This window comes from Lytechinus variegatus, chromosome 5 (genome assembly GCF_018143015.1).
Source record: "Lytechinus variegatus isolate NC3 chromosome 5, Lvar_3.0, whole genome shotgun sequence".
Classification (NCBI taxonomy): domain Eukaryota; kingdom Metazoa; phylum Echinodermata; class Echinoidea; order Temnopleuroida; family Toxopneustidae; genus Lytechinus; species Lytechinus variegatus.
In genome coordinates this window covers 43,885,661-43,904,201 of record NC_054744.1, presented here as the reverse complement: position 1 = coordinate 43,904,201, position 18,541 = coordinate 43,885,661, and the positions used below count along the sequence as shown (strand labels likewise).

At 34.9% G+C, this 18,541-nt stretch overlaps 1 protein-coding gene across 1 annotated transcript in view; it reads right to left on the bottom strand.

Annotated features, from left to right (window-relative positions):
- Positions 1-5,244: 5,244 nt before the first annotated feature.
- The window catches only part of LOC121416245 (tyrosine-protein kinase CSK-like), a 33,736-nt gene continuing 20,439 nt past the window's right edge, over positions 5,245-18,541 (bottom strand). Inside the window, exons 3-11 of the mRNA XM_041609755.1 lie at positions 17,461-17,704; positions 15,464-15,635; positions 14,604-14,669; positions 11,869-11,971; positions 11,118-11,208; positions 10,274-10,347; positions 9,402-9,600; positions 8,711-8,797; positions 5,245-6,492 (exon numbers count right to left, since the gene is read on the bottom strand). Coding sequence (XP_041465689.1) covers positions 6,313-6,492; positions 8,711-8,797; positions 9,402-9,600; positions 10,274-10,347; positions 11,118-11,208; positions 11,869-11,971; positions 14,604-14,669; positions 15,464-15,635; positions 17,461-17,704 — 1,216 coding nt within the window. The 3' untranslated portion in view covers positions 5,245-6,312. The remainder of the gene's footprint in view (positions 6,493-8,710; positions 8,798-9,401; positions 9,601-10,273; positions 10,348-11,117; positions 11,209-11,868; positions 11,972-14,603; positions 14,670-15,463; positions 15,636-17,460; positions 17,705-18,541) is intronic.

Below are 18,541 nucleotides of genomic sequence, written 5' to 3'. Positions count from 1 at the left end.
GTAATATTTCCAAATTCAAATCATTTAAAGGGAAAGTTTAACAGAAGAATTTAATACTTGCCAATAAAATATGTGTGATATTTAACATATTTTTAACTCAATGTGTATATTGATATTTTTCTTGCATACATTAGACAGCAATTTAATTGGAGAAAATATTACAATTGAATTTTGAGGATGAATAAATGTGTTTTGTACAACCATTGGTAATGAAATAAAAATATGATTTAATATCTGCAGTCAAAACATTCCCATCTTTAATAGAGGTGGGATTAAAACAATATCAAAATAATATTATTGAAATGATTTCATCATGTAAAATTCAATATCACTTGGGCTTTAAGCAAATGCTATTATTACTAGATAGTTCATTTACTGCTCATAAAACTATATTTCCTATGAAGTTGTGTTCGCTAATTGATCAAATCTGATCAGATCACAAGACATAATCAATCACACCATGATACTATCTCCAAAACACATTTCAAAGAAAATCACAAATTTTACATGAAGGCACCTGATTGGACTTATTGTACCAAAATATGAAAGACAAAATTTCTGATTTATAGTATACAATTAATGCACATTTATGAGTGTGTTATGACGATGCAGCACACTCGAGGGTATTTACAATTATGCGAAAGCAAGAGGCGCTTGCGCCGAGTGCTTTTGCATAATATTGTGAATGCCCGAGAGTTGTTCGCATCGTCACTAACATCACAAATCTTAAAATGTGCATTGTTTTATAAAACTGGTCGGCAAAATGAATTTTTCATGGAAATCTTGTTCAAATCCCTCCAACTTGTGTACGATCGCACAGACGAAGAGATCACAAGACTGTCAATTATGACATCACAGGCGTATCTATTATGCGCGCCTAAGTAAGCGCATCAAAATCCTAGCCAGCCTCTTTTACTGAACGCGTACATCAGTTTTTACGTGCTATTGGAACTAATGCACACAAATTGCACAGTGCTGCACAAAAAATGCACAGTGCTGCACGAAAAATGCACGACCGGAAGGTTGCCCATAATCACAGCATGAACACGTGACTTGAAAACGCACTCACCATTGGCTACATCCTTGAACCCGTTTTATAAAACAAACTAAATGAAGTAAAATAAAGGTAGTCTACAAATATAGAAAAGAAAAAGAAGAAATCTACAAAATTACAACAAAAGCAGTTTTGATCAAACATGCTCTCATGCCTCACTAATCAAGGTCTCGAAAATATTTCCATCAAGTCTTGGAATATCAATTAATATGGCTTTGCAAACCATGAATAATGTGAGAAATAATTGAATAACAATGACACATAAGTTTTCATTATGATGAAAGTAGTAGAGAAAGTAGATTACTTGAATGTTGTAGACTGCAAGGGAAGCTTGACTCCTGCCTGCAATGCATGCCTGAATGTTTTCCCTTTAACATCTACAAAACACACCACCACAAATTCTATAAACGGACATTCTATTACAATGATTTGCATACATGTTATAGGAGGGATGAGTTGACTACATGTATGAATGAACTTTTTTTAAATATAAATCCAAGAAAGAGATACAGACCTCATTCTCATCTACTTTCTTAAACTAGTTAATTGGAAGCCAGGAATCGTACATGGTCTCACAACCAGTTTGGAAATCTACCTCACGAGGCAGTTTTCAAGACCGCTTTGACTGGTTTCAGCATAGGTGAAGATACAGCCATTCTTTGGAAGTGATCTTCACACCAAAGTACAAGAGTGTGTGCATGTTAGGCATGCTACTCATTGCACACTGTGCGTAGAATGATTACGCTGTGGTTTTAATTTTCATGGAAAACATGTGAAGCCACTGAGAGCATTCCCATAGCAAAAAGACCATGTTATGGGAAAATGTTCTAAAAAAACATTTCAGGGTATGGTGATGAGGATGATAGCAACTTTATCTTCTGGTTTCCTAAACTATTTTTTAGGTAAACCAGTTTGAGAAAGTAGATGACAGATGGGTCATAATTAGCAAGAATTTGTAATTATTCCAACATGAAAATAATAAAATAGGATGCATATTTCACAAAACAAAATGCTCTAAACTTGCAAATCAAAACCACAGGATTTTAGAGGACAAGTCCACCCCGACAAAAAGTTGATTTGAATAAAAATAGAAAAATCCAACAAGCATAACACTGAAAATTTCATCAAAAGTGGATGTAAAATTAGAACGCTGTGACATTTTCAAGTTTCCCTTAATTTCACAAAACAGTAATATGCACATCATGGCCAGTATGCAAAGAAGAGACTGATGACATCATCCACTCACTATTTCTTTTTATTTTGTTATATGAAATATTCTAATTTTCTTCTCACTGTCAAGTGAAACAACAATGAATTCCTCAAAGAACATGTGGAATAAGCATTGTTTGATACTATATGGTTCAGTCAACTTGGTCCTTATTAACAAATCTGTAAAAAATGAAATATTGTATGATTCAAACAATAGAAAACATAAGAATTAGTGAGTGAGGGACATCAACTGTCTCATTTGCATGTCACTGACTTGTGCAAATCACTGTTATGTGAAAAATAAGAGAAACTTTAAATGTCATAACTTTAATATTTCATATCCGATTTCGATGAAATTTTCAGCATTATGCTAGCTTGATTTTTCTATTTATTCACATCAACAATTTTCTGGGATTAAGTTATATAATTTTGGTTGTAATAGTTTATAGGAAATCAAAGCACATATACCATATAATAACCTAAAATGAAGGCCTGCTGCATTTTGTTGCTTACTAATGTAAGATACCATAAAGAATATCAAAAATATTATTTCTGTGTATTATATTTCCCTATTAATCTTCTAACCTAATCGCCTCAATGAAAATTGCATTCAAGCAAATCAAAACATAACTTTTGACCAAATTCCTATATCTTTCATAGACAGTAAAATTGCCTAGACCTGTATCTATCACTTGATATAATTTCAATAACCATAGTAACATAGTATTGTCTTATATGGTTATTCAAAAACTTAAAAAAAAAAACAAATTTCTTGACCTCCGAGCTTAAATAATAGCTGAGGGAATTCTTGGCAAGAACCAGTGAAGAAATGTTTTGAATTTAAGTTCAAGGAATTAAAAGATCTTTTCAAAACACTTTGAAACATTTCATGAAGACAAGTCATGTCTATGTATCTTTATGGCCCCCTCACACCTAACAAAATTGCCTAAAATGTGCATTGCAATGGCTGGCGAAAGGCATTTTTTGAAATTTGTTTTCAAAGGTAACTGCGAGTAAATCATATTTACCCTTTGTGTTTGGGTTCGTACACCTTCTGAACTGACAGCTGCGATTATTTAGATTTGCACAAAAATTTTTAAAATGTTTAAAATTTCCCGACGAATTTAAAAATTGTTGGTCGTCTGTTTGAATTCGCATCTCTTACTAGTCTTTGGTAATCATTCGTTTATCGTTCGTGTGTAATTGTCCACATAGTCCACATGTAATTGGAAATCTCGAAAGAACCCAAACAAAGCAACACGATGACATAAACGTACAAGCATGCCCGATCTATTCCATCGTCTTCATTTCTAATCGCACGCCATCTCAAACCTTTGCTCACTGTTCCTTCGTTTTATTGGGTTATATCAACCCTTCGGCAGCAATTTTCTCAAAGAGGTGAACGGAAAAATCAATATCCTTCTCATGTCATATTTATCGTTCGTTACCGTTCATTGATAAAATTTGAAAATAGTTACTGATTGCATGATTTGAAGGTATTTTTCTTATTTGAATTCGAGGGCATTTTGTGCATTTTCCCATTCGTCTCCCTTCGTCCGCCTACATTCGGTCAGGTGTGAGTGGACTTTAAAATTGGTTGATTCATACTTTGTTCTTAGTCTCTGAGTATGCCATTGTGTTTTCACAATTACCCCAGGTTCCACCCAAGTGTTACATCTTAAGGTAACCTAGTAGGATGTGAAATCCAATGCCTAGCATAGCAATAGAGTTTAATATACAATTAATGCACATTTATGAGTGTGTTATGACGATGCAGCACACTCAAGGGTATTTACAATTATGCGAAAACAAGAGGCGCTTGCGCCGAGTGCTTTTGCATAATATTGTGAATGCCCAAGAGTTGCTCGCATCGTCACTAACATCTCGAATCGTAAAATGTGCATTAATTGTTTTATAAAACGGGTCGGCAAAATGAATTTTTCATGGAAATCTTGTTCAAATCCCTCCAACTTGTGTATGATCGCACAGACAAAGAGATCACAAGACTGTCAATTATGACATCACAGGCGTATCTACTATGCGCGCATAAGCACATCGAAATCCTAGCCAGCCTCTTTTACTGAACGCATATCAGTTTTTATGTGCTATTGGAACTAATGCTGCACAAAAATTGCACAGTGCTGCACAAAAAATGCACAGTGCTGCACGAAAAATGCACGACTGGAAGGTTGCGCATAATTAAAGCATGAACACGTGACTTGAATATGCACTCACCATTGGCTACATCCTTGAACCCGTTTTATAACAACTCTTGTAAAGACTGGGTGAAGGCAAGCAAAAATCCCATGCCTAGGTTATCAGTCAAAAGTAATAATAAACATGTTTCAAAACACAAACATAAAAAAGGCTTTTTTGGAAAGATGTCCCTGCAGAAAAACATTTAAAAAAGGCAGATGAAACGTAATGGTGATTTCAATCATTGAAGACGTCATAATGTCGGCCTCCTTCCTTATTTAGGTCAAACTGGGTGCTGCCAGTGGTATTCTTTGCTTTCGCTTCACATAGTAATTGTACAAATGTATTGAAAATCAGCACCTGTGAATCTTTTCCAATTCAATCCCCGAGTAGAAGCTGAACTATACGTCGGACTCCTTAGTCAAACTGCGCACTAAGATGGGCACTGGTTAGGCTTGAAGTGAGGGAGAAACGGCGTTGGAGAGAGGGTCGATTAAACCCTGATTCTGCAGTTACTATGATTTATAATTGTGTTTTGAAAAATGATTCTAACTAATGAGGTCGCATAAACACAGCTCTCGAGTCTTTGTTCAATGTGTTAAGAACTATATAAACATTTTTACTATTATAATCATTATCATTATTAATTTTATTCTTAAGGAAATTAAGAAATATTAAGAGTCATTGTGAAGTGCTAGGATATATATATTGAATACATATAAAGGTAACAATATCTTGACTTCAGATTATTCTATTAATAAAAAAAACTCTGTTTGAATAAAAACCAAACATCTTTTGCTACCAGCACAAAAGAGATAATCAAGACCTTCATGTGTCAGTATTATTTTTTTTATTATTCTTTTTCTGAGAGCAGCATTACCAAGAAATGTTTTGTTTTTATCATTCAGGCAGATTGAGCATGATGAGTATGAATTATGAATCAGACTCAACACATATAAATATAATCACTGCCTTTCATTCTATCAAGTGAATTCATCTGGTGGAATATATATTTAGATATTCTTACATCGCTTTGTTACCAATTTTACCTATTTACACAGAAAATATTGCTTCTCTGAAACAAAAGGCGAGTCATCCATAAAAAATCATAAATTTTAGTACATATTCACCATCTGAATTTTAAACATTTTCCGTATTTACATGTACATGTCTTTAATAGCAAATAAAGCCCAATACAAATGAGCTCTGACAATAAAATAGTATTACTAGAAATCTTTTTCAACATAAAATGCAAAAGAGCTTTTCCAGATTATGTAACCTTGTTTAATACCGAATAAATGATTTTGAAATTCATACTGACAAAAAAAAAACAGATTTTTCTTGAATTCCCTTCTCCCAAAAGAGTTGAATTTTCAGGAAAATTAAATTACAACTAAACTACAGAAAAGTCATTTGTGGCCATATTTGCGAGGCATTAGTTTCTATAAAAGCAATATACATAGTATGACAAAGTAATAAAGGCTAAACTTGTAAATCTAACCTCTTTTACTAACAAAAAGAAATTACAATTTCCGAGGAAAGTCTTCAGAATATAAAAAAGTCCTCAAAATATAAAATCAAGGTTATTGCTCTGCAACTAAACAGATAGATCGTTGGATAATGAAATGCCTACAAGTAATTTGAGAAATGACACCAAGAGCATTCTGGCAGATACAGTCTATTATTTTGTAAGAAAATTTGGCAGGATATTTTTTGTCTTTTTACAGCTGTATTAAAGGGTGAAAAAAAAAATTAAGCAGGCACCTTTTCTCAAAATGAACATCAGACCATTATTCAATTCCAGCGTACAATGAAATACCAATATATACATATTGAACGCAGTGTAAGGAGCATCATGATTGGTTGGCCACTTGTAATTCCTTTAACCGTACTTGAATCTTGGCAAACGTAGGCCTCCTCTCAGGCTGCATCTCCCAGCATTTCATCATGAGTTCATGGACATCTTTACAATTATCTCCAGGAGTCTGCATACGACTGCCTTCTTCAAGGTAAGCCATTACATCATCAGCAGGCTAAAGATACACAAAACAAAGGACCAATCATCTATTATCACCTAATCAATGCATTTTACCTGATAAATAAATGTCATATTTCGCTTGCTACTTTCAATCCGAGACCAACGGGGGTAAACATTTGCCATGTTGCCCTCCCCGGGCTTTGCCCATAGGAATCCTGTACAAAAATAGAGGGCAACATTGGCCATATTTCTGCTAGTGCGCTTGCGCACTCAAAATTGGTTTTGATTGCTTATTTCGGTATTTGAAAAATCTGGTTGGTACCAGTTTGTGAACGAACGCAATGTAGATAATGCACAGTGCAGCCAGAGTGCATACGCATTCACAGTTAATCAAACTCAAGCGAAAGATTTTCTTGCGTTAAGTGTATGTGTGTCATGCATGATGCGTGACTACATGGTATTACGTCACAATTGCTTTTATATAGCAAGGATTACTTTGCCAAGTTTGTGAATAACCTACATGTAAACCAGGAGTAGTCATAATCAAACAGGCATATGAATTGCTTTAAATAATAGCTTGAATTACACATTATACAGCTGTAGGTAATAATAATATTGACTGGCCCTTCTTTCGGGAAACAAAATATATTGCCCTGAAAAGACCCATATTGCCCTCGTCTAAAGACTTCTTCTTCTGGAAACAGTACAGTCCACCGTCTGGTGTATTGACTTGGGCCAATATGATTCTTTTGCGGGTGACATATTTAATGTTCCCCTCAAGGCCAGTCAAAATTATGTAATTACATGTATATCCCTCTAGAAATGCTATAACACTATCGGTAGGCTAAAGATAGAAGAATAAACAAATCTATTGACTGATTTTGATAAACAAGCATGTAATAGCAACCATTATAATCCTACAGGTGTAGCTTAACACCATATGTGGGCTGAAAATTGGATGAACAAAACTATTGATTTTGTGATTTACAACCATGTAAGAGCAACAACTATATGCCTGTCGGTAGGCTATCACATAATTAGCAGGCTCCTGAAACAATTCACCATTGGCTTCTCCTGATTTACAACCATGCAATAGCAACAATTATATTCCTTAATACCATGGTCACATTTGCTCTATGGCGGCCGTACTGCAAGTCGAAAACAGCCGTTTCAACATTTTTTTGTACCAACTACATATAGGTGGTTTGAATTAAAATTAACAAAACAGCTGTTGTCGACTCGCCGTACGGCCGCCATAGAGCAAATGTGACCATGGTAGTAGGTAGGCTATCACACCATTATCAGGCTCCTGCTACAGATGACATGTGAAATGTACCTTGCCTTAAATCAACTGCATTTTAAGATTGCACAAAAAATGACCATTCTAAAAATCAATAGCAGCAGGGTTTCACAAAGAGTTGAGTCTGACTAAAAGTCTAAATAACATATAATCTCATTATACACTGTGTCCCATGAGGCTCATCTGACGAATCCAGTGGGAAATTTAAGTGAGATATTTGTGAAACACCACCCCCAATCACCACCACATACAAGAAGTGTAGGTTTCTGTTTATAAATTCCAGTGGTTGGATGGTTGTCATATTTACAATAATTTTTCCTGTTAAGCAGTTTCACTTCCTTAAATGCTTCTTGCTCAAAACAAAGAATAGTGAAAAATTACAAAAAAATAATATGTAGTTGCAGAAGCAGACATTTCTCTGTCGAGGAAATTGTCAAATATCTAAATCAAGATGGTGTCAAAGGAATCATGCCTGGTTTGTTAGGTTCTTACATGTTATTGGACAAAAAGAGATATGTTTAAAGTCTCACTTTAATACATTAACAACAACAAAAGGCAAACTTGCTTGTTTTATCTCTCCAACCAGACTTTTTAGTTTTTATTTTAAATTGATCTTTGGGCATTTGTGTAAGTCATAGATTGCATCGATCACTTTGTGCAATTAATAATTTAATCATATAAATCATTGATCCATTGAAACGTCTCCCGGATCACGTACCCCTATCTAAAATCTTATCATGTCAAAGGGCAGTCTATCTCATCATATTATGGAAGCCATTATCCTAATGAGATAAATCTGTAATGCGATAAGCTGGCAGAGCATGGTTCCATGGCTTTTTTTCTTTCAAGCCTTGCGCAACTTATACAATTGAGACCAACTCTGCCCAAATTTGCCTGAAACAGCACCCCTTCTTACTCTTTTAAGTAACCAAGTCTTTCTAGTGTTAAGTAGCAATGTGTGAGTGTGACTTACCACTCTTGGATATGGGACTCTTCCAAATGAAAACAACTCCCAAAGTAGTATCCCAAAACTCCACACATCAGATTTGGTTGTAAATTGCTGAGAGAAAGTGGGAAAAATAACTCTTCAATTACAATTCATAGCTAGAAAGATCATTCAATTTGATTGGCCATTAAATGAAATATAGAATTTTTTTTGTAATTTCAACAGGTCTTTATGAAACAAGAACAAGAAAAACAAAAGGGAAACCAAGTAGTTACATTGGTTTATTTTTTATTGGTCTTATGCCAATTTTTCCAATTATCAACACGTCTACTATCACTTGGTTTACCATCCACGCGGTCTAATTGGCATTTCGTCCACTCACCACTCTGTCAAATAACCAGTTGGTCCGATAGCCATTTAGTCCATAATTGGAATAAGTGTTAATTGGGCAAAATAAATGAAAATGAAATATATATTAGATCAACTGGTTACAATGTACAGTAAGACAAAATGTTCATGGATGAACTGGTGATTAGATAAAGTGATGATTGAACCAGATGGTTGTTAGACCAAATGCTGATGGACGGAATGGCATTAGACTAAATGAAGGTAGACCATGTGATGAGTCAATGAGTTGGCAATAGACGAATGAGCGATTTCCCATCACATTTTGATAACCACAGAACACTTCATCATCAATGACACCGTGGTAACTTACCTTTCGTCTATAAGCTTCTGGAGCCGTCCATTTGACGGGTATCTTTCCTCCAGTCCCTAACTGTGTACTGTTATCTTGAGCTAGACCAAAGTCAGATACTTTAGCCACATCATCCTCAGATATCAAGATATTCCTTGCTGCTAAATCACGATGGACAAATGATTTCTGTTCTAAGTAACACATTCCTGCTCCTATGTCTCTATAATTAATATAAAGAGAATATAGCATTGAATCATAGGACAGTCTTGTTTTGAGGATAAAAAAAAACATTTTGTATAACACTGATATTCAACCAATTGCCCTATGTTTGGGCAGGTTGTTTATTTGAAAAAGATAGCAATCTAAGGTATGGCAGTGGATCGTATCACCAAAACTTTACATGAATTCAATCATATCAAACACATTATTCTTATAAATTTCACCAAACTTTCACCATAAATACAAAAATTAATTACAAAATAAAATATGTAAAAATTTTGCTTAATTCGTTTTTCTTTTTACGATATCAGCTTCCAATCGGACCCCTTTTTATATTATAAATTAAATATTTTGGTCACTTGAAAAAGGTATCGTATTACCGAACATGGGTTTTATAGGGGAAAACTTGAGATTACAACAAAATCACTGATGAGTTATTTCTACCCTATTTTATTATTTTTAGATTATCAAGACTGAAAATGTGTTATTGACCATTTTTCGTCAATGTAATTCATATTTTCTTTGACATTATCTTCATGAAATGGTAGCTAACAGAAGTTCTGTTGACTAGTACAAGAATGGGGTATCATTAGTCCATATACTGGAATATCACTTACAAACAGCTTTATGAAACAACATCCATTGCCTAAATGTTAAGATAAAGAACTACTTACACTGAAAACTTAAGCTGAAGTTTCTTTGTGATAACAGTCCTCCCTCTTGATCTCACATAGTCTAAGAGGTTTCCCTGATAAAAAGAAGATAAACAATGAATGATAACAATCTCCATGAATTGGTAGAGCATGAAATATTGTCTATGCTGGAAAGAGCTCTTTCAATTACTTATTTCTGCCAAGTAATAATAATCTCTATTCTAAACAGAACACTATTCGTATAAGAGAAGGGGGAGACCCCGGTGTAGTGGTCCACTTGCATTCCCCCAATCAGTTATATCGGGAGAAGAGACCTGCGGGTCATAGTGATTCAGTTCGCTTTTCGCCTCCCAGGCACAGGTTACGCCAAACAAATAATAATAGTGATAATAATAATAATATTGTTGTTGTTATTATTATCATTATTATATATTTTAAACAGTGTAGCCTCTGCAGAGTCATACGCTGGTCTCCCAGAGGGCCCTGTATTCTGTTTTTAATTTGAATTTAGAGATATTAATGGCGCAGTCATATTTTCCCTGCGGCAGAAATACGGGGAGTCAAAACAGGCTTTTTAACATTTTTGACCCAGCTATTTAGGTGGTTTGAATAAAAACAGCTTTTTTTACTCGCCGTACGGTCACCGCAGGGGAAATGTGACTGCAGCGAGTGCAGCCTTACTGACTGAGAGTTTCTGTTATCAATCAACAGACTATTCCATAGCTTTTTTTAAACAAGAAAGGCATATGCACGGAGAAAGTCAAAATAACTACTTGCTAATCATAGTCAATGTTATTATTTGAATTTTGGAAAAGAATTAAGAATTTCAAGAAGAAATCTACCGATCAACGAGTAGCAAACCAACCTTTGCCATGAATTCTAGCACAATGGATATTGAGTTTGGTTGGTCTGGGATGACTCCAATTAGAGCAACCAAGTTTGGATGCCTCAGTTGCCTGGTGAAAGAGAGAGAAAGAGAGGGGGAGAGAGCAATGCATAATGGATAAGATGAACTGATATACCAAAAGCTTTAATGACAGGTTTATAATTTAGATATCTATGGTGCTTGGATTTGATGTTGACATTAGATAACGTCATAGCATTCAGGCCAATAAAAAGCATAATAAAGACAATTATCAAAGCTCACAGATTTGAGAGTTTCACGCAAAGTACTAAGCTGGCACTATGTTGGTGAAAATACATCAAAATAATATTGTTGTATTACCTTATTTTTCCACTGTTTCTTTTGGATATCAATATATATTTTAAGACCTAGAGCAAAAACATAGCAAACAAAAGACCAAACACAGCTGATAAACTTGTCTATAAAATTTTTATCAATAATGTGAATCAATCCTTTAAAAATTTTAAACATACTGGGCATCATTTGATAAAAGCTGGAGGACATCAACAAGTGGGTGTTTTAAAAGCTGTTAATAAGTAAAGAGCGACTTAAAGAACGGCTGGTGATCCTTTCTAGTGGTAAATGATATTCACCATTAATATGTTCATTGGTGATTATTTAACGCATAAGAAGGGTCACCAGTCGTTCTTAAAGTCGCTCTTAACTTAGCAATGTTCAGCTTTATGAAACTGCCCCTAGGCATACTACTCACGTCATAATTGAAGCTTCTGCTACTATAGATTGTGCTGCTTCATTATCTCCTGATATCACTTTCACTGCTACCTTCTTATTCTTGTACTCTCCCACCTTTACAGCTGAAAGGAAAAGATTATCAATTCAGATGAAAATTGACATGGCTTACAAATGTATAAACTATGGATGAATCAGAAATTAGGAATGAATAAGCTTGTGTGATAATAGAATAAAATGAGAAAATAAGATTAATGACTGATTGAGAAAAAGTTTGACAAATAGGGAAGTTATAAACATTCGAATGATTATGTAAACTTTTGTTTTAATCTGTATTACATGTCCTCCCAAAACAAGGATTTTTAATCTATAGACAGAAATTGATAAAACAAGTACAAGAGTGATGGGGGAGTTGTACAGGTGTGACATATAACATCTTGGTTGCAATGTTGATGGGAGGAAGTAATCTCTGGTTTGAAGGATTTCAATCTCTAAACAAGTGGCATCTCAAATGCAGTTTTTTTCTTCAATCAGCAGTAATAGTAATAATCCGGGTGGGAGTTTCATTAAAGATAAATACCAGTTGTGGTAAAGATCTCAAAATGAATTCGAACAGAATCCAATGATTCTACCAAAGTGATTGCATGTATGAATAAAAAATATGTGCCGAATAGCTCTGGAAGAAGATGCGTAATTGCTGAAAAATAAGCAAAGAAAGCATGGAATGGAATTCCATCAAATGTCAGGTATTTTTCAAAGCAATATTAATACACTGTCCCACATATGCTTTTCTGTTTTAGTGATCATCAGAATTATCGATTTTGAGCGGAGATTTCATGATTTTACAAAGATAAGTTTACATTAATGTACCAGATCTTGATGTATGATAATATTTTGACAATTAACCTTGACTAAAAGACTTTCTCTTGAAATAATTGTTTGCTGCAAATACTGTCTTTTACCTTTAAGCTGTTCATAAGTTAGGATTGGCTTTACGCACAACTGGTGATCCATTCTTGTGCTACATGATATATCTGACTTGATGGAGCTGACTTTAGTATCCACGAATATGTTCCAGTCGTGAGTAAAATCTTGCATAACTTTACAAACAGCTTTATGAAACACCCATCTGGTCTCAAATCTTTAATCCCTGATTCAGGAATAGCTCTTTTACATGTACCCACAGGGTGTTTCAAAAAGCTGTTTGTAAGTTAAGAGTGACCGTAAGAACAACTGGTGGTCCTTTCTTATGCGCTAAATAATCATCAATAAATAATGGTGAATATCATATACAACAAGAAAGGATCCCCTGTCATTCTTAAAGTCACTCTTAAATTACAAACGGCTTTTTGAAACACCCTGTGGGTACATGTAAAACAGCTACATATACCGGTATTCCTAAATCAGGGACTGAGAATTTGAAACCAGATGGGTGTTTTATGAAGCTGTTTGTAAAGTTACACAAGATTTTACTCACTATATTCTTGGATACTTAAAGGGGTGGTCCAGGCTGAAAATATTTATATCTTAATACACAAGTAGACTTCACTGAGCAAAACACAGAAAATTTCATCAAAGTCGGATAACAAATAATAAAGTTATTGAAGTTTACAGTTTCGCAATATTTTGTGAAAACAGTCGTCATGAATATTCATTAGGCGAGCTGATGATGTCACATCTCCACTTTCCGTTTTCTTATGTTATTACATAAAATCATAATTTTTTCATTATTTCATACTTGTGTGAATAATATGTCTCCCTTATAATGAAATAAGTTGCAGCAATAAATATCTAATGCACTAAATCAGTTGTCAATCCAATTTTTCTAGTTCTTGGAGGAAAAAAATTGAATAAACCTAATTTCATATAATAAAATACAAAAGAACAAGTGGAGACGTGACATCATCAGCCCACCTCATGAATATTCATGAGGACTGTTTTTACAAAATATTACTAAACTTTAAAATTCAATAACTTTGCTATTTGTTGTCCGATTTTGACGAAATTTTCGGCACTTTGCTCAGTGAGTTCTACTCTATTTACTAAGCTATAAATACTTTCAGCCTGGACCACCCCTTTAAAGTCTCCTGCACCACTTCCTTCTTCCTCTTTGCTGGCCCTTTTATTCTTAATCAAATTTATCCAAAAGTCTCATCATTTGCCATTTCCAGTTTCAATTCATTCAATTTTCAAATTGAACTTGGATTTACTTGTATTTATAGTGGACAGGTGCCAATGGTGGAAACCCTGGTGGGTGTTTCATAAAGCTGTTCGTAAGATACGAATGACTTTCCACACGACTAGTGATCTTTTCTTGTGCTACATGCATGTGATATCCCTATATAATTCATCTACAAGTATGACCTACATGTAAGAACGTGTTCGAATTGTGCGTAAAGTTTTGCCTAACTCTATGAACAGCTTTATAAAACACCCACCTGGGGGGTGTTTCACAAAGATTTAAGCATGACTTTGAGTCACACTTAAATACCGAGTTGCGTACGGTATGAAAGGCTTGACTGCATTGGTCAGATCGTGTCATGGGGACGTACACTACTGCATATTTATCAATAAGACTGCGCGTTGCAAATCAAGTACGCATCTGCATTTAAGTGCGACTTAAGTCATACTTGAACCTTTGTGAAACACCCCCTGGTTATTTTGAAACTTTCTGACATGGTGGAAATTGATCCACTGAGAGCTAATTTGTCAAGGATGACAATTAAGGTATGTTTGATACAAGTGGTTTCACCTTACCTCCAAAGAATCCATGGCCAATTTCTTCTCCTAGTTTGAGTTCATTCTTATTGACAGCCCATGGACCTAGGAAAACAAAACAAATATATGTACAGAGTACCATTCATGTAGAACAACTTGTTGGTAAATATAGTCAATGCATAGGACTACTTGTAGTACATTAATTTTTGCAGGTTTAATTTCAATTGAGACCAGCGCAAATTGAAGATCCATAAACTGCTCATTATATGCCTGTTTTTAATTCACTTCAAATTGAAAATCCCATGAATCTATTCTTGCCTAGCTCAGTGCGAAAGAAAAAATCACACAAAAATCTATTTGTTATCACCTGTATTTCTATGAACAGCACTAGTGTTGCCTCTGGGAGGACTTCATCATCATTTCAAGGACTATAGCATGAAGGACATTACCATCAACATCATATTTTTTCATCACCATCATCATCTCTCTTTCTCTGTTCTCATCCCTCCACTTGGTTCGGAGATCGTTGGGTCCAACCTGCATGTGACGTACATGTATCTTGAAGACTGAATGATAGTGACTCATCAGGCCAGGAGAGCACTGGAGCGGGTATTATGGATTTTTGTGATATATATCAAAGTCACTTAAAATAGCGTAGCGTTGATATCCAGTGGGAGCTTTGATTCAAAGGTAAAAAGGACAGCTTTGGTGAAATTGTACTTGTAGTTAACAGCTGCATCATCATCATCACTATCACCATCAATATCATCATTGTCCTCAACATCTTTGATCCCCCATGACAACCACCATCACTACAAATATCACAATCTATTTTATTCATGAACACTGCCACCAATCAGCTACCACAGTGATCAAAAACATCTCAAGATGATTATTACCTGACATTAGATTTTTCATGTCATTCTTATCTCCATCTTTCTTGAAAGACCCATCTGCAGTGTGATGAGGCCCCCTCTGTTGCTGATGGCCATCCATAATGTTCATATCTCGCTTTCTTTCCACAGCTTTCTTTAAATTGCACACTAAACCATCCGCATCTTCTGTATAATGCTATTAAAAAATAAATAGTATAGGATACACTGATGAATTCAAATGGTAAAATCTGCTCTTTAGAGCTGTACGTGTACATATTTTCCAATTTAAAAGCATCAGATAGTGGAGTAAAAGACTTCGGACTTGATCAGACATGAAAAGGTACTAGAATGTGAAAGAACATCAATGAGCATTCCTTTTAAAAGAGTTGCAATAAAACTCCCATTGAAACTAAAGGTGTCGAGTGTGGTTTTGAAGTGTTTAAAAGATGTCCACTTCAAGACCATAGTATAGTATGATAAGTGTTAGTGAAGACAAAAGAAGACTGGATTCAGCTTTCAGTTCAATTATCCTGGGTGTTTCATAATTGGAATGGGAGTTTTGATTTGAGCAAACATGGTTAAAACAGATTGATGATGTGGTTCACAGGACTGATGTTTTTTTCAATTAATCAAAACTTGAAAGAGCTCTGGCCTGGGAGTGCTGCACAAGAATAAGCCAGTTTATCGTTAGCTCATGGTCAACTTTTCTTCAATAACCTTTGTGATTTTTCATTAGGATAAGCACTATCATTTTCAAATGTAGATGTTGCGTAAGCTTTACCAGTAGAGTATTAAAATTCTTTAATAGAAAAAGGCATTGTATAGACCAGGTGACTAGAATAGTACATCAGGGATAAAGTTTGGAAATCTGTTTTATTGTCTGCCTTTGGCCCATTTGACTATTGTTTAGGCTACTGTCAAATACCAGTGATTATGAAGGCTCTATTTATTACTCTTTAGCTTGGATGTGATAAAATGAATATTTTGAAAGGAATACATGAATAATCATCAAATCACAAATGCCTATGTCAGTGAATTTGAAAGCCACCTTCATGGTTTATCTCAAATTACCTTTTTTCTGCTCATGGACAGATTACAACCATGAACTGGCTTATTACTCATGTTGCGCAACACAATCATTCAACACACATGTCCAATGAGATCGTAATCAGACAAATACGGTGATGTGATATTAAAATTGCAATTAAGTGAATTTTTTTTGTCACACTACAATTCTTGGTAAAACAACCCCAGGAAAGTAAAGAGAGAGAGAAAGAGACAGAGAGATGGGAAGAGAGAGCCAAAATTGTTTTGACTACTTGAAGGTCATTTAAAGTGATATTGAATTATCTATCCCTACAAACTGTGTTTCCATTCAACGGTCCATCACGTGCATGCGCATACATTCATAATTCCGAAGCTTCGTTATTCCGAAGGTTCGGATATTCCGAAGGTTCGTATTTCCGAAGGTTCGCAACTCCGAAGGTTCGTTAGTCCAAAAACGAATTGAGGTTCGTAATTCCGAAGGTTCGTAAGTCCGAAAGCGAAATGAGGTCCATAATTCCGAAGGTTCATTAGTCCGAAAACGAAATGATTGACAAACCTTATTTCGTTTTCGGACTAAAGAACCTTTGGAACATCGAACCTTATTCATTTTTCGGATTATCGAACCTTCAGAATAACGCCACAATTGTTCGGATTAACGAACCCTATTACGTTTTTGTATTAACAAACATCAAGGTATAGGCAATTTACGTGTTTCGGAATGACGAACCTTCAGAATAACGAAGTGTAACCACGTGCATGTCCCTCTCTGAGTTTAGGTTTGACATTTACTAAAATGAGAAAAGACGCAACTGGTATTTGAATTATTTCGATACTTTGGTAAAAAAAATGAGCAGGAAAGAGGTGTGAACTCACCTTTATCAAAGCATTACTAAAATGAGAAAAGACGCAACTGGTATTTGAATTATTTCGATACTTTGGTAAAAAAAATGAGCAGGAAAGAGTTGTGAACTCACCTTTATCAAAGCATGCAGGTTAGGAAAGAAAACCTCTTCATCTATGGTTAATGATTTCTTTCCCGGTGAGTTGTCATTCTGTGTAGTGATGATATGATAGTGTTCAACCCTTCCTGAGATACATACACATAGCGTATAGTCTCCAGGGTAATGGGTACTCTCTCTGATCAGGTAAAATCCATCTTGCCAAGGTTTCAGGAGACTCTCAGCCTTCTCTCTACTAATCTTCCCATGTAACCATAACCTACAGGGAAGATGAGAAGAAAACAAAACTTGAACGGGAATCCAACCCAAATACAAAATTGATTCGAATAAAAAGAGAAAACTCCAACAAGCATAACATTGAAAATTTCATCAAAATCAGATGTAAAAATAAGAAAGTCATGACGTTTTAAAGTTTAACTTAATTTCACAAAATAGTTATATGCACATCCTGGTCGCTATGCAAATGAGGAGACTGATGATGTCATCTACTCACTATTGCTTTTGTGTTTCTATATGAAATTCAAATACAAAATATTCTAATTTTCTACTCTTTGTATTAAAAGTGAAACAATGACTAATTCCTCCCTGAACATGAAGAAATAGCATTGTTTCAATTGTCAAATATGTAAAAAATAAAATAATGTCAAACAATACAAATCAAAAGAAATAGTGAGTGAGGGACATCATCGACTGTCTCATTTGCATGTCACTGAGTTGTGCATATATCACTGTTTGATGAAAAATAAGCAAAACTTAACAATCTGATTTTGATGAAATTTTCAGCGTTGTGCTAGTTTGATTTTCTCTATTTCTTCAAATCAACATATATCTGAGGTGGAAATCTAAGCCTTTATCACTGAAGGTACTATTATATGAATGTACATAATGAACATACACTCTGTACACTGCAAATATAAAAAAGCATACTGTTTCTGTTTTATCATATATCAATAAACTATTTTTTTATAAATCACACGTGTAGGCCCTACCACGTGTTGCACGTGTCTAGACATGAATGTGTGCCAAGTCTTGCAAGCATCTAGGGTGAATAATGCAGGAAGCAGTTAACTGCAGGATTTTTCTAATTTGTTGCCAT